The sequence below is a fragment of the Typopeltis vanoorti genome, chromosome 3 (assembly GCF_054136105.1).
Source record: "Typopeltis vanoorti isolate ZY-2024b chromosome 3, IOZ_Tvanoo_1.0, whole genome shotgun sequence".
Taxonomy (NCBI): domain Eukaryota; kingdom Metazoa; phylum Arthropoda; class Arachnida; order Uropygi; family Thelyphonidae; genus Typopeltis; species Typopeltis vanoorti.
This window is the reverse complement of record NC_143551.1, coordinates 138,826,031-138,840,259: the sequence shown is the minus strand read 5'-3', so window position 1 is coordinate 138,840,259 and position 14,229 is coordinate 138,826,031. Positions and strand designations below refer to the sequence as shown.

At 33.5% G+C, this 14,229-nt stretch overlaps 1 protein-coding gene across 2 annotated transcripts in view; it reads left to right on the top strand.

Moving 5' to 3' along the window:
- The window catches only part of LOC150108600 (metaxin-1-like), a 132,144-nt gene that overhangs the window by 77,202 nt on the left and 40,713 nt on the right, over positions 1–14,229 (top strand). For both annotated transcript variants that reach the window (XM_090416047.1, XM_090416048.1), the window contains exon 6: positions 10,088–10,164. In XM_090416047.1, the coding sequence (XP_090272173.1) occupies positions 10,088–10,164 (77 nt within the window). The remainder of the gene's footprint in view (positions 1–10,087; positions 10,165–14,229) is intronic.

Genomic DNA, 14,229 nt, shown 5'->3' with positions numbered 1-14,229 from the left:
TCATCATCATCAAATTCCTGCCATGTACCCTCAAGGGGTGTACAGGATATGCTAGTACTACATGAAAAATTTACATCATTACTAACTTCCTATCTATAATTTTCCTCCAAATCAGTCTGTTACTTGTCAAGACTCCAACATTACCAGATCTTATATTTCTATCGTCGAAGGCACTTTGTACTGTATCAATCCACTTATATCTTGGTCTTCCTCTGGGTTGTTTTCTGCCAACTTGGCATAGAACACTTGTTTTGCTAATCTTTCCTCACCCATTCTGTTTAAGTGAGCATACCACCTGAGATTAGCTCTGCTAACGCATTCCTGGATGCTGACATTGTCAAGTTCTTTCCTAATATCTTCGTTTTTAATATGATATTGCCATTGATGCCATCTGTTCATGCCCCTAATCTTTCTCAGGACTCTCATATCTGCGGTCTCTAGTCTTTGGTCAAGTGTTTTACTTCTGACCCAGCACTCAGATCCATAAGTTAAAACTGGTTTGAACACTGTCTTGAATACAGCTAATTTAGTGTTCCGACTAATTTTTCTCTTATTCCATATGAATTTATTCAATTGACTTCCTACTATACCAGCTTTGCTGATTCTGTTGTCTATTTTTATATTTAATTTACCATCTTCAGTAAAAATCGTGCCTAAGTAGCTGAAATGTTTCACTTGTTCCACAGGTTCTCCATTCACAACACAGTTGACATTTTCAATGATTCTGCCTAATTTCATTGTCTTTGTCTTTTTATTGCTGACCTTAACACCATATCTATTACAACAGCTATTCAATTTAGTCAGAGAATCTTGCAGACTTGTAGCGGATTTATTTAGAAGTATAACATCGTCTGCATAAAGCAGAGAGCTGACATTAACATCTCCAATTTTGATATCATGTTTAATACCACTTTCCTTCATAATGTGATCCATATAGATAATGAATAAGAGAGAGGATAATGTACATCCTTGTCTCACACCAGATTTAACATTAAACCATCTTCCTGTACTTCCTTCAGTTCTAACTGCTTACTTACAACTCAAATAAAGACTAAGTATTGCTTGATATAATGCCCCATTGACACCATATAACTGTAGCACATTGAATAGCTTCTCTCTTGGCACCTGGTCATATGCATTTTCCAAATCGACAAAACTTAAATACAGATCTTTGTTATATTCCCATGATTTCTCCACTATTTGTCGTAAAGTGAAGATCTGATCCTGACAGCCTCTATTTGATATGAACCCAGCTTGTTCTTCATCAAGCTTTTCTTCTACAATTCTCCTCAACAGTTTCTCAAGTATACTTGCATATATCTTACCAAGAACACTCAGTAGGGAAATACCTCTGTAATTCTCACATTCAGTTTTATTTCCCCTTTTTATATATGGGTACTGTGAGAGCTGTACTCCAATCATTGGGAATTCGTCCCTCTGTCCAAGCCTTCTGAACTATGCAGTGCAGCCACTGCAAGACTTTTATACCACCATACTTCAGCATTTCTGGTCGAATATCATCTACTCCTGCTCACTTTCCACATTTTAAGCCTTTGGTGGCTTTTTCTACTTCAAGTATGGATATGTATTCCTGAATGTATGCCTGATGAGTGTTTTTTTACCACTGTGCTATCACTGCTTGTTTCATTTAGCAATTTTTTGAAGTAATTACTCCATACTTCAAGGATATCTTTTTCTTTCGTTTTCATGTCACCTTTATCATCTCTAACTCCTTTTACAGCACTCTTTCCTCAATTCCTAAGCTTCTTCAACAACGTCCAGAATATTTTGCCACCTTCTTGATATTTATTTCTATGTTCTTGCCAAAGTCCTCCCATGACTTTTGTTTAGCTAGTTTTACACAGTGTTTAGCTTTCTTACATTTGTCTCTGTATTCTCTAAGAGCACAAGCTGACTTATTTGTCAGGAACTTTTGATATGCTTTCTTCTTTTCCTTCACTGCCTCTTTAACTTCCTGTGTCCACCATGGAGTTTTAATTTTTCTATCCTTGTAGACAACTTCACCACATGCCTCTCTAGCTGAATCAATCAGGGTTTTCTTCAAGGCTTGTCACTGAATCTCCAAGGTTTGATTCCTGTTCTCAAACTCTTTCATTTTTCCTTCAATAATCTTTGTGTATTTTAGTCTACAGTTCACATCTGAGAGCTGCTCAACTTTTATTTGCTTTAAAACTTTCTTACATGTCATTCTTTTCAATATGAAATTCAATTTTATCCCGCTCAAGACTAAATAATAGTGATCATACTGTATACCTACTCCAATTACAAATCCTCTGTACACTCTGGTGTCCTGCACCAGAGTGTACAGAGGATTTGTAATTGGAGAAAATATCACTATCAACAATAACATAGTCAATGAGACTTTTCTGATCAGAGCTTGCTCCACCTTTACCACGAGTTGCCTCGGTCTTGCACTACCTGTGGGATCAGCTAGTCTTGCATCAATTGCAGGCGTAAACTTGACATTTTGTCTGTTTGCTCACTTGGGAAATGGAGTAAAACCAGGTTTAAAATTGCTTGGTATCTTTAACATATTTGCCATTACTATTAGCTTTGCTCTTTTCTCCAAATTTTCCAAAATATTTTTGGATGTCTGACAGTTGCTTCCTTCTCTTCTATTTAGATCCCCCAACAAGGACCAACTTTTCCTTTTTCATTGTGTCAGTAGCTTTCTCTAGATCCTCCAAACATTCCTCCACTTATACCGTAGTAGAACTTTCTGTCAGACCATAGGCACAAATAAGTCTCATTGTCCAGTTCCCCATTCTGATATCAGCCCACATCACTCTACTTGAGACTGCCTGCCATTCAAGAAGATGAGCCTCGTATTTTGTGTTTAATACTATGGCTACTCCTTCTTTTCCTTGATTGTCATTTCCTGAATATAACATTTTGTATTTATTGCTCAGAAAGATCTCACCAGTTTTTGTCTTTTTTGTTTCAGTCACCCCTATTATGTCGATTTGGTACTCATCTAATTCCTCCGCTAGCTCCATTTCTTTGCCATTGAGGCTTCTTATGTTGATAGTACCGATCTTTAACTCTGGTGATGTTGAGTTGGGGGGGTGTTTTCAGATTTGTTCCTGTAGCTGACTTTTCGCTATTTGCCCTGGTTCCCTGGCAAAAAGAAAGGGGGCCTTGTTTAACCGGCGACGCCCCAGCTGGCATGACATTCTGTCATGTTGTACCATCATTTCTATCTTTTGGTTTATGCCAATAAGAATACAATTTGGTCAGCTAAATCCCAAATTGCCACCCCATTCTCGTTCTTTCAGTATCCAGGTAGATACCCAACAGGGTGCACCACGAGAAGATGAGGATTATACATCAGGTCAGAAGCCCTGGTCGGTTCTCCGCATTCCTTTAAAGGCTATGTGGAGGTCTCCTCTCAGTTATACAGCTTTGACCCTTAATCTAACGAGTACTAAATAATTGATTATCATGGGTGACTTTAATTATCCGAACAATGAATGGGTAGAGGTGAAATATCATGAAAAGAACTAAGCTGAATTTATTGAGCTGTTGTATGACAACTTCCTTAAACCTTTGATCATTACAAATGTGCTGAATGCATTCGTTGGCATAATTTCCTTTCATTTTATAATCATTATCTTCTAAATCCTCCCTAGACAATAAATCAGAACAGAAAGGCACAATAATACTGCCATTTATATCTATCATGTAATGGATAGAATTTCTAAAATACTTTGGCAATGTATTATAAAAGTAGCTTCTATCCACCCTATGAAAGGTCGCGAGATTTTTACATCATAAACTGCTTCATTTATCACTTTAAAAAAATCAAGGTTCTATAAAAATCCACTGTTCATGTTGTATATGGTATATAGGACAAACAGGAGGATGATCCAGAGTGTTAGAACATGTCAGAAGATGTGGAAAAATAAGAGAAAACATAAATTCAGGTTAGTATAACATACTACCAACAAAGATCATCCTGGACCATACATGGATCATAACTGCTTTCTCAAAAAATTTCAAGGGAGCTTCAGAAATACTCTGTATACCTACTCGGTATCGTAAGAACCAGTTCATCATCTTACATCGTCTGGTCATCATTCATCAAGAATCTCATACACACAGACCATAGATATCATGCACATCATGTTTTGTAGCATGATAATCCCAGCTAATTACATATACCATAACACATCCATTGTTAAACCAGTTTTCTGTTGATTCCATTTTAGCTTTGATACCATAATTTTCTTTAGCTGATATCTAACAAGCTCTCCCAAAGAAGTGTACAAAAAAACTTATACAAAAAGTAGACAAGTGAAAACTAATAGTTTTATCTGAAAATTGTGTGTGGTCTCTATATCAGAACTGGAAAAAATTTCAGCATAACCATAGAAATATCAGAAGCTCATGCTTAAAAAAATAGCTTAAGAAAAATTCGTGATTGAAAAGTATTGAAGCAACTAATAGCAAAGGAAACATTTAAGCAGGGCTTCTAACTCAATATCAATCCTTGCTTTGGCATATCATACCTTGTTATTAGGTATCCACTTTAATACCGAGTAAACAAGGTAGGATTGTCTAATCTTTAGATGTACCTGCGGCATAATTAAAATTAATAACTTAACACGTTTAAAACCAACAGTAATAAGTTTAATGAATTAAAGGTACAAATATTTCGTACTGAAAGTAACAGTACATCATCAGTGTAGAATAAACAGTTAAAGGAATGGAATACAAAGTACAGAACAGTTGGTGGATTACCAATTAAATTGTTGCCCCGTGCAAGAAGATTAATATTAATAAAATATTATTCAATAATTCTTAAAAAACGCATTGACACTAAACATAATATCCAGTGGGATAAAGCTTGTCTTCTCCACAGATGCAAGTTTAAATATGAATGCCTTTTCAAAGAAAGTTGCAAGTCCTTTTACATCGGCCAAATTTGAATTGAAATGACTGTCTCTCTCTCTCCCAAAAGTTTGGGAGATTCTTATCTTATGCAACCATCAATGAAATAGTTTTTTTTTTATTATTATTAAGAATTATTTAATAATATTTTATTAATATTAATCTTCTGGCACGTAGCAACAATTTAATTGGTAATCTTCTGACTGTTCTGTACTTTGTATTCCATTCCTTTAACTGTTTGTTCTACACTGATGATGTACTGTTACTTTCAGTACGAAATATTTTTGCCTTTAATTCATTAAAGTTATTACTGTTGGTTTTATACGTGTTAAGTTATTAACAAAGAAGGACTGGTAATAATTTGGCTGACAAAATTGCATTACAGCTTTCTGAAATGTCATGTCAGCTGGGATGCGTCTTGTTTAAAACAAGGCCTCCAGTCTTTGTCTGGGTACCAGGGCGAACAGCAAATATTCATTTACTGGTGCAAACTCAGTCTCAGCAGAATTGAAGATAGGTATCATCATCATTCTGAGAAGTATGAAAATTGCACACAGAAGAATTAATTTTTGTGTCAGTAATTGAAATGAAGAATTAAAAGATGAGATACTGCTGTGTAGTTTTAAATTTGGGTGGAAGTAAGGAAGGGAAGGTGTAACTATAATATTAAACAGCAAATATGAAAATAATTTTTTTTAATAGAAGTTTCAAGTACAGTGATATGTGCAAATTTCAGAATGGTAAATTTGACAATTTATGCAAAAACCTAGTTGCCACTCAAAAAATATACAAGATTTTTTTTTTTTTTTAATGATTTTTCTCAGTAAGTCAATAGGAGTTCCATAAACTGATCAATGGTACTGCATCTGCGTTTTTTTTTTTTTTTTTTTTTTTTTTTTTTTTTTTTTTTTTTTTACAGTTGAAAAGATATTTCAGAAAATTATTTTACCAGCTGGCAAAATCTACTCACTATAAGTATATTTGCTGAGACCTGCCTATAGTCCTATAGAAAGTTCTAAAGGGAGAAGCAGAAGAATTTTTTAGTTATTAAAGAAGACAACTGACAGAAAGCAAAAACTAACACCATCTTCCAACATAATAGTTGGATAGACATTATTTTCTTGTGTATTCTCACATGGAGAGAACATACAAGAAATAAGAAAAATCTTAGTATATTATTACTGATAAGAGATATCTTCACCTTGGTTCAGGATACAAGAGTACAGGTGATTTGAAGGTAGAAGTGATCACCATTTAATTTTAAGCAAGATAAATACGAATATCACATTGAATAGAAAAATATACCTAGAAAGTTTTAAAAAGAATTAAATGTGAGCATCTTTCGTAGGTGAACTGTAGATTCAAAATATTTATATTAATATTTTTGGAGGAAAAAAAATTTGAGTTTGGAAACAGAAACAAAACCTTAGTGACCCATTGTCAAAATCTCCAGAAAACATTGATTCAACTTATGATTATGTAACAAAGTTTATTAAAAGATAGAAAAACTGAAACCAAATAAAAACTGAAGATATTTTACACCTCTGAATCAAAAAATTAGAATAATCAAAGAAAATGTGTTGAATGATTTATAATTCAAATTTATTTCATAGAAAATAATTATGTAGTATAAATTATCAGAAAACTTTTATTTGAAAACATTCACAAAATTTGAATAATTTTTAACATGGTTCAAAGTAGAATAATAATGCAAAAAATAAATGCACAAAAATTACAAAGGGGAAACATGATAATTAGTATTTTGTTGCATCCCCCTTTAGCTTTTATTCCCCTTTGACTGTTTGTAAGTGGTTGGGCATATTATTTACTAGTAGTTCACAGTCTTTTTTTTTTTTATCAAAAAGACTTTGATATAAAAGGCCCATATGGTCTGCAGACTAGAAACAAGTTCATTTTTGTCTCTTGGGGCAACATTTTTTGAAGATGTTTCTTCATAATTTCCCACAAATTCTTAATGGGGGTTTAAATCTGATGAGTTCACCGGCTAAGGAATTACCTTTGATTTGCTTTTTTTTTTTTTTTTTTTTTTTTTTTTTTTTTTTTTTTTTTTGAACCATCTAGTAGTGATCTTGGATGTGTGACAAGAAGAATCTTGCTGATAAAGGAAATCACCATCACATAAATTTTTTGATGGCGTGGCATAAAGTGCTCAAGAATTTCTTGGCTCTTTCGTACATAGTACACAGCCTACCTGGACCCTCTATGGTCATACAAGCCCATACTACCATGACAAAGGTTGCAAATTTCACTGAACGTTTCATGCATTCTTTATCACATGCGTCTTGCTTAAGATGCTAAACACGTATCCCTTGATGACCATGGGACACACAAAACATACTTTCATCGCTAAAAATACCTTTTTCCAGTCCTCTTGACCTGACAGTCTTTGCTTACACAATTGCACTCTAGCTGCCTTTTGCTTGGAAGTCATAAGTGACTTCATCTTAGGTACACATGATTTAAAATCCAATTTGTGAAGTCATCTCAATGTTGTATATTTAGACACACTTACACCTAGTTATTTCCATCTCCTGTGAAAATACTTTGAAAGTGGTTTTTCTTCATGATATTCTTCAATCTCCTCTCACCTCTTGATGTAATTATTACCTTTGGACCATTATTGCATCAATTATTTTGAAAACTCTGGTTATTAGAATACCATTCTCAATACTCTACTCACACTTGCTTGAGAACATTTCAATTCCTTAGCTATAAACTGTTCAGTTTGGCCTTCTTTGTGTAGAGACACCATACAAAACTTCTTAGCTTCTGATAAACTTGTTCAACTTATATTTAGCAAATGATTAACTGATATCCACCCGTAAATGATTCCTTACACATGAGTCAGTCCTGCAGCTACTGAAATATATGCTATTCCTAAGCTCTCCTTGAAACAATCTGAAAAATTTGGAATATTCTAATATTTTGAGCCACATTAAAAATTACTCTAATTTTGTGAATATTTTCAAATAATAGTTTTCTTATAATTAATATTACATTTTTATGTGTTTACATGGTTATATAATCTACAAAGTACGTGGATTTAGATGATGCTAATTCATATTTGATAATAATTTCTATGCAATAAATTAGAATTGCAACTCATTCAACACGTTTTCTTCGATTATTCTCATTTTTTTTGATTTGGAGGTGTAGATGTCCGGAGTAATTGCTTTGAATATAGCTTGTTTCATTTAAAAGAGAAATTATTTTGTTAAATTAAACAAGCAATGACAGAACAGTGGTAGAAAATATTCAAGAAGAATGCAATCAATATTTGAATTAGAAAAGACTATTAAACACCCAAAATGTCTAAATACAGCTGGAGTATATAATGATTGACTAGAAATGGTCATATATGGAAATGTAAACATTTTACAATAGCTCCACTGCATAAATCAAAATACCTGGTTAAAACGAATTCCAGATGCTTGAAGTAAAGCTTTCATAGTAAGTTATCTGCTATAAAAAAGGGAAATAAAACAATGTGGGAATTGCAAAGAAATTTACCTATTGAATATTCCAAGTAATATTTATGCAAGCATACCTGAGAAATTGTAATAAATGTTTTGAAAGAGAAACTTGGAGAACAGGCTGAGTTTAGGCCATGTTGAGTGCAAGATCAGATTTTTACCTTTAAAATATGGTTCAGAAATCACAGGAATATAATACTTTTGTAGATCTGAGAAAGGCATGTGACAAAGTTCAGTAAAAAAAACTGTTCAGAAAGTGTTTGTGTTGTAAACATGAAATTATGTAAATGATGTAAATAAACAGAATAGCAAAGCTGGTATAGCTGTGAGTCAGTTGATCAAATTTGTATGATATAAGAGAGAAATTAGTCTAACACTGAACTCGTCTTGTATACTAGCTTCATACATGAGTGTTCAATTTTAACTTATCAGATCCTAAAGCAGGGCTAGAAATAGAACAGTTGATCAAAGACTTGAGATCAGAGATTTGAGTTTGTCATAAAAATTAGGGGAGTGAAGATATTATTGGCAGAATTATATTCAAGATAAAGATATTGGGAAGGAACTTGACATTGTGAGCATTCTGGAATGTAAGAGCAGAACTAACTTAAGATGATATTGTCCTTTTAACAAATTGAGGAATGAGAGGTTTGCAGATGTTTGATGCCAGAATGGTAAGAAAAAGATCTAAAGGAAAACCAAGATCTATGTGGTTGATATAATTACTATTGCCTTAAATGACCAAAATGTTAGACTTGACAATATTGGAAACAGTATTAACAAAAAGAAAGCTCGCAGTGATGCAAACTTAATCATGTAGTATATTGCAATATCATTGCAAAATAAAAATCAGCCTAGTGCTGATTTTTTTTATTTTACAACAAATACTTGGGAAATCATGAGAATACAGTTATCACTATTTCAGCTTTGTTGATCACAAAGAATCATATGATACCTTAGTACCAAGATAACATCTTTTCAGGAAATAAATCTGTATTGTGGTAATGGAACCTTATATAAGTGATACATAGATTATACTTAAGTTAAAATTTACTGTAGAAATCCACTATAAAAAGCCATTCCTGTGATCTATTATTTTGTTGTGATGAGAACCAACTGTATATCAATCAAAAGGTTGCAAAACCTATATCAAATCAGCACCATGTGTTGGACTAAGGGTTAGATAATCATCTGGAAATCCATTTCAGCCTCAACTTCACTCAGTGAAACTTGTCTATCACCTAAAGATATCAAATTTTATTGGGCTAGAACTGAGTAATAACTTTTTCTGAAGGTTAAATAACCTTCCTTTTGAGCTGTTTTGCAAATTCTGCTACTAAAAATAACTCACATTTTCCCCCTCCATTTTGAAATGTTAGGCACATGCTGATTTAGCAATTATTGTAGCATATTTTATTATTATATTGAAAATTTGTTAGTAATGTAAAAATTTAATTAAAAAACATTACATCTTCCATAATTGGAAAAATCACACACCGTTGGTCTTTGTTTTCCTTGCAAAAATTCTGCATATACTACACTGCTTGATATTTTGATAACATAGTACTTTCATTACTAGTTTTTGATTGACACTTTCTTCTAAATTGTTAGCTTATTTGATAATCTCTAATTTAGCCTTCCCTAGTTTTCTTTATTAATTACATCATTCTTTTAATGCTTAGGTATATGAACAAGCAAAAGCATGTTTAAATCTCTTGTCACAAAAGCTTGGTATTAACGATTTTTTTTGTGGAAAAAGGTAAGGAAATAGTATTGCTAGTTTGAATTCTAGCCATTAGTTTAATTTGCATATATCTTCGAATATACCACCATGTTTATAATTTGAGAGTGTTAATTATAACACTCTCAAATTAAATATTATGCTATCAATGGATAATATTAATTGTAATTATTTACAATTTTTTTTTCTTTTTTTTTCCCCCCTTAATGTTCTTCTCTATTTCAGTGTAAATTTAAGAAAATAAAGATTTAGCATATAGTTGCCCACTCAGTTTGCATTTTAGATTCATTGTAATTAATTTTAAAAATTTGCAGGTTAAACTAGAAAATGTTATATTTCAGCAATAGTAATCTGGAAAAGAAGGGAGTTATAGTTTTTAGCACTATACACAAAGGTATTCTATTTGGAAGGCAACTCAAGTAGAGTGATGTAGGCCAGTTTCAAAATGAGGAAATATAAGACTTATTTATAAAATTGAGTGCATTTGATATAAAAGAAAAGCTGCTTCTTATTGGAGACCTAAATAGCGCAGTAGCAAATCAATCCCAATTGTATATGAATGTGGGAAAATTTGGAGAAAAAAGCAAAGCTAATAATGATAATACTGGTAAATACTGCTGAATTTCTTAAGAAATGGTTGAGGACTCAATTATATAAGGGATTTGAAATAGGAAGTAATGACCTTTTAGTCTTGAGTGAGGTAAAATGAGAATCTATGGAAAAGAAAAATATGCACAAAAGTTTTTAAAAAAAATCAGTCATGCAAACTGTGTACTCTGATAATCAGTATTATGAGGATGGCCTGAAAAGTTCTTGGCCTCGACCATAGATGGCAACACTATCGGCATGATTTTTTTTTTTTCCAAGTTGGTACATCTTTCATAAGCATCCATGTGAAATTGCCGAGTTTAAACCTGGCCGTACCTGCCTTGATGATCCACGTGAAGGACATCCAAAAAGTGTAACAACACCAGAAATCATTGATCAAGTGTATGATTCTGTATTGGATGACCAGTTAGTCAAAGTGCATGAAGTTGCTGAGACTATAGGCATTTCAAAAGAATGTGTAGAATATATTTTGCATGAAGAATTGCATATGAAAAACTTTTGTGCAGGAATGGGTGCCACGCTTGCTCACAACAGATCAAAAACGCACTCTCATGAAAATCTCTGAACAGTGCTTGGAGTGTTTTAACAAAAATAAAACTGACTTTGTACGTCGATTTATTACTATGGATCAGACTTAGATTCACCATTACACACCAGAATCCAAACAGCAGTCAAAACAGTGGACAGAAGCCAGTTGTTCAGCGCCAAAGAAGACAAAGTCAGTTTCATCAGCAGGAAAGGTCATGGCATCAGTGTTTTGGGATGCTAAAGGCATTTTGTTTATTAATTATCTTGAAAAGGGTAAAACAATAACCGGGGAATATTATTCCGATCTTTTAACCAGACTAGATGAAAAAATTCATGAGAAAAGACCCTGTTTGCAGAAGAAAAAAAATCATCTTTCATCAGGACAATGCACCTACCCACAAAGGTATTTTGGCAATGGGAAAATTAAGGGATCTGCACTATGAATTGTTGGAACATCTACCCTATTCGATTTGGCTCCCCTCTGACCTCTATCTCTTTCCAAAATTCTTCCTTGCTGGTCAGCATTTTTCTTCGAATCAAGAGGTGATTGCAGCTGTAGAGGGATATGTTGCAGATCTTACTGAGAACCACTACAGGGATGGGATGATGGCGCTAGAATAACTGTAATTAGTCTTAAGGGAGATTATGTTGAAAAATAAAAATAATTTTGAAATTATGAATTCGTTTTTTCATTGTTAGGCTGAGAACTTTTCAGACCACCCTCGTATTTGAGTGAATAGGAAACTGCTTGGCAAACCTGCCATACCATAATGTTGCTAACTTTTACCTGTTTCCTATACCACATTGAGAAAATTCCTTTCATCATGTTTTTACCTCTCTGCTATCATCCACACACACACACACATAGCATAACAGCATAGTTGGAAAAGAGATTGTTTTCTCCCCCCCCCCTTTACTTGTTAGCATGTTTTTCAACATCCAAGTAATTCATTGAGCTATTTTACCAACTTTTGCAACATGCCCTCAGAACTTTAACTCTTTGTCCACCATCATCCCCAAGTCCCTCGCCTCATCAATTTCCTGCAAACCAATACCATCAATATGATGCACCATATGCAACCTTTTCAATCTGAAGTGTATAACCTTACATTTTGCAACATTAAATTGATAATCATTATCCTTTGCCCACAATGCCAATTTATTTAAATCCTCCTGCAGGATGTTGTTTGTTTGTTAATTCTTGTGCTAATATGTCTTGATAATGATCATATATAAGTTTGGAAATGTCCACTTTATAAGTTCATTAATTATATTTATATTATCTCAACAATGTTTATAAATTTCTTCACAAAGCAACATGATTGTCAGACATCATCTCATTTAAACAGAGTGTGTTGATTTTAATATTTAGGATGTATTTATAAGTATGGATATAACTTTCATTGTTTTTCTGTTAGTCACACAACACTTGATAATCTGAATAGTTCATGCATATAATGTGCACTACCATATTAGGGTTATTTGACTATCATTGTTTCTCTCTCTCTCTCACTTCTTAATGTGACAGAAATTTCATGGATGCCTGAACAAATATGTACAATGCAAGTCTCGGTAATGCAGGCACTAAGATACTTCATCACACTTTACACCATCATAATCATTATATAGGCCCTGGATTCTCCAAAGTTTATGCACAGCGGGTTCTTATTACATTATCAAAGGAGAATGGATAAGTTTAAAAATTCATGTTTGTAGAACTTCTCTGCTGCTATGTAAATTAAGTTTAGTTTAATCCTTTATCCAAGTGTGAGCAAACAAAGTTTGTGCCTGAAAGTATCTTCAGGACTGGGGTAAGGTGGTACAACACCGGGCAACTCGTTTCAAAGGTGGAGCAAGCTAACATCACTCCTATCTCAGTATCTCCCATAATGCAAAACACATCTCCTTGCAGATATGTATAATGTTATGCATTAAGGGAAGAGCTACTACCCAGACTAGTTTCAACCTTTATTGAGGTCTCTTCAGTGGGAGCCAGGACTAATTGGAGATACCAGGCAGAAGCATTAGCAAGGTCATCTCTACCTATAGGAGTTGCCAAACGGTGTGCCACCTTTTTATTAAATTACTCTGGATTTAGAGAAAGATGTTGAAAGTTTATTTTTCACTTGGTTAGACTATAATAAATTTAGTTTAATCCTTTAGAATCTCCCACTGAAGAGACCTCAATAAAGGTCGAAACTAGTCTGGATAGTAGCTCTTCCCTTAATGCATAACATTATACATATCTGCAAGGAAATGTGTTTTGCATTATGGGAGATACTGAGATAGAAGTGATGTTATCTTGCTCCACCTTTGCAATGAGTTGCCTGGTGTTGTACCACCTTACCCCAGTCCTGAAGATACTTTCAGCAACAAACTTTGTTTGCTCACACTTGGATAAAGGATTAAACTAAATTTATTATAATCTAACCAAGTGAAAAATAAACTTTCAACAATGTAAATTAAGGTGGGGACAAAAATAGGTTTACTGTTATCACCCGGAAATTAAGCAATGGTCAATGGAGTGACAGCCTTTGCAGTAATAAATTCAGTTCTTTTTAAGAAAAAGAAGGTATATTGATTATGTGTACTTCTTAGAAAAGGGTGCAGTGATTAATTCATAGTTGTACATGGAAATGTTAACAAAACTATAACTACATCCACAGTGCCTACCTTAACTGAAACATGAATGATTAGGTCCTTAACCATCATAACTAGCCTCATGTCATCCTGCAGACATGGAATAGCATGCTTATGGCCCAGATCTTCCATTCCATTTTCCATTAATTTGGCTCTTTAAAAATGTTCATATCCTGTTGAAGTGAAATGGTATTTGCAACATATACCCTGGAGATGTCACAAGGAGATATACAACATTGGTATACAGCACGTTAAATGTTAGCAAAAATGTATTGCAGTTGATGGAAACTATGAAAAACATGTCAT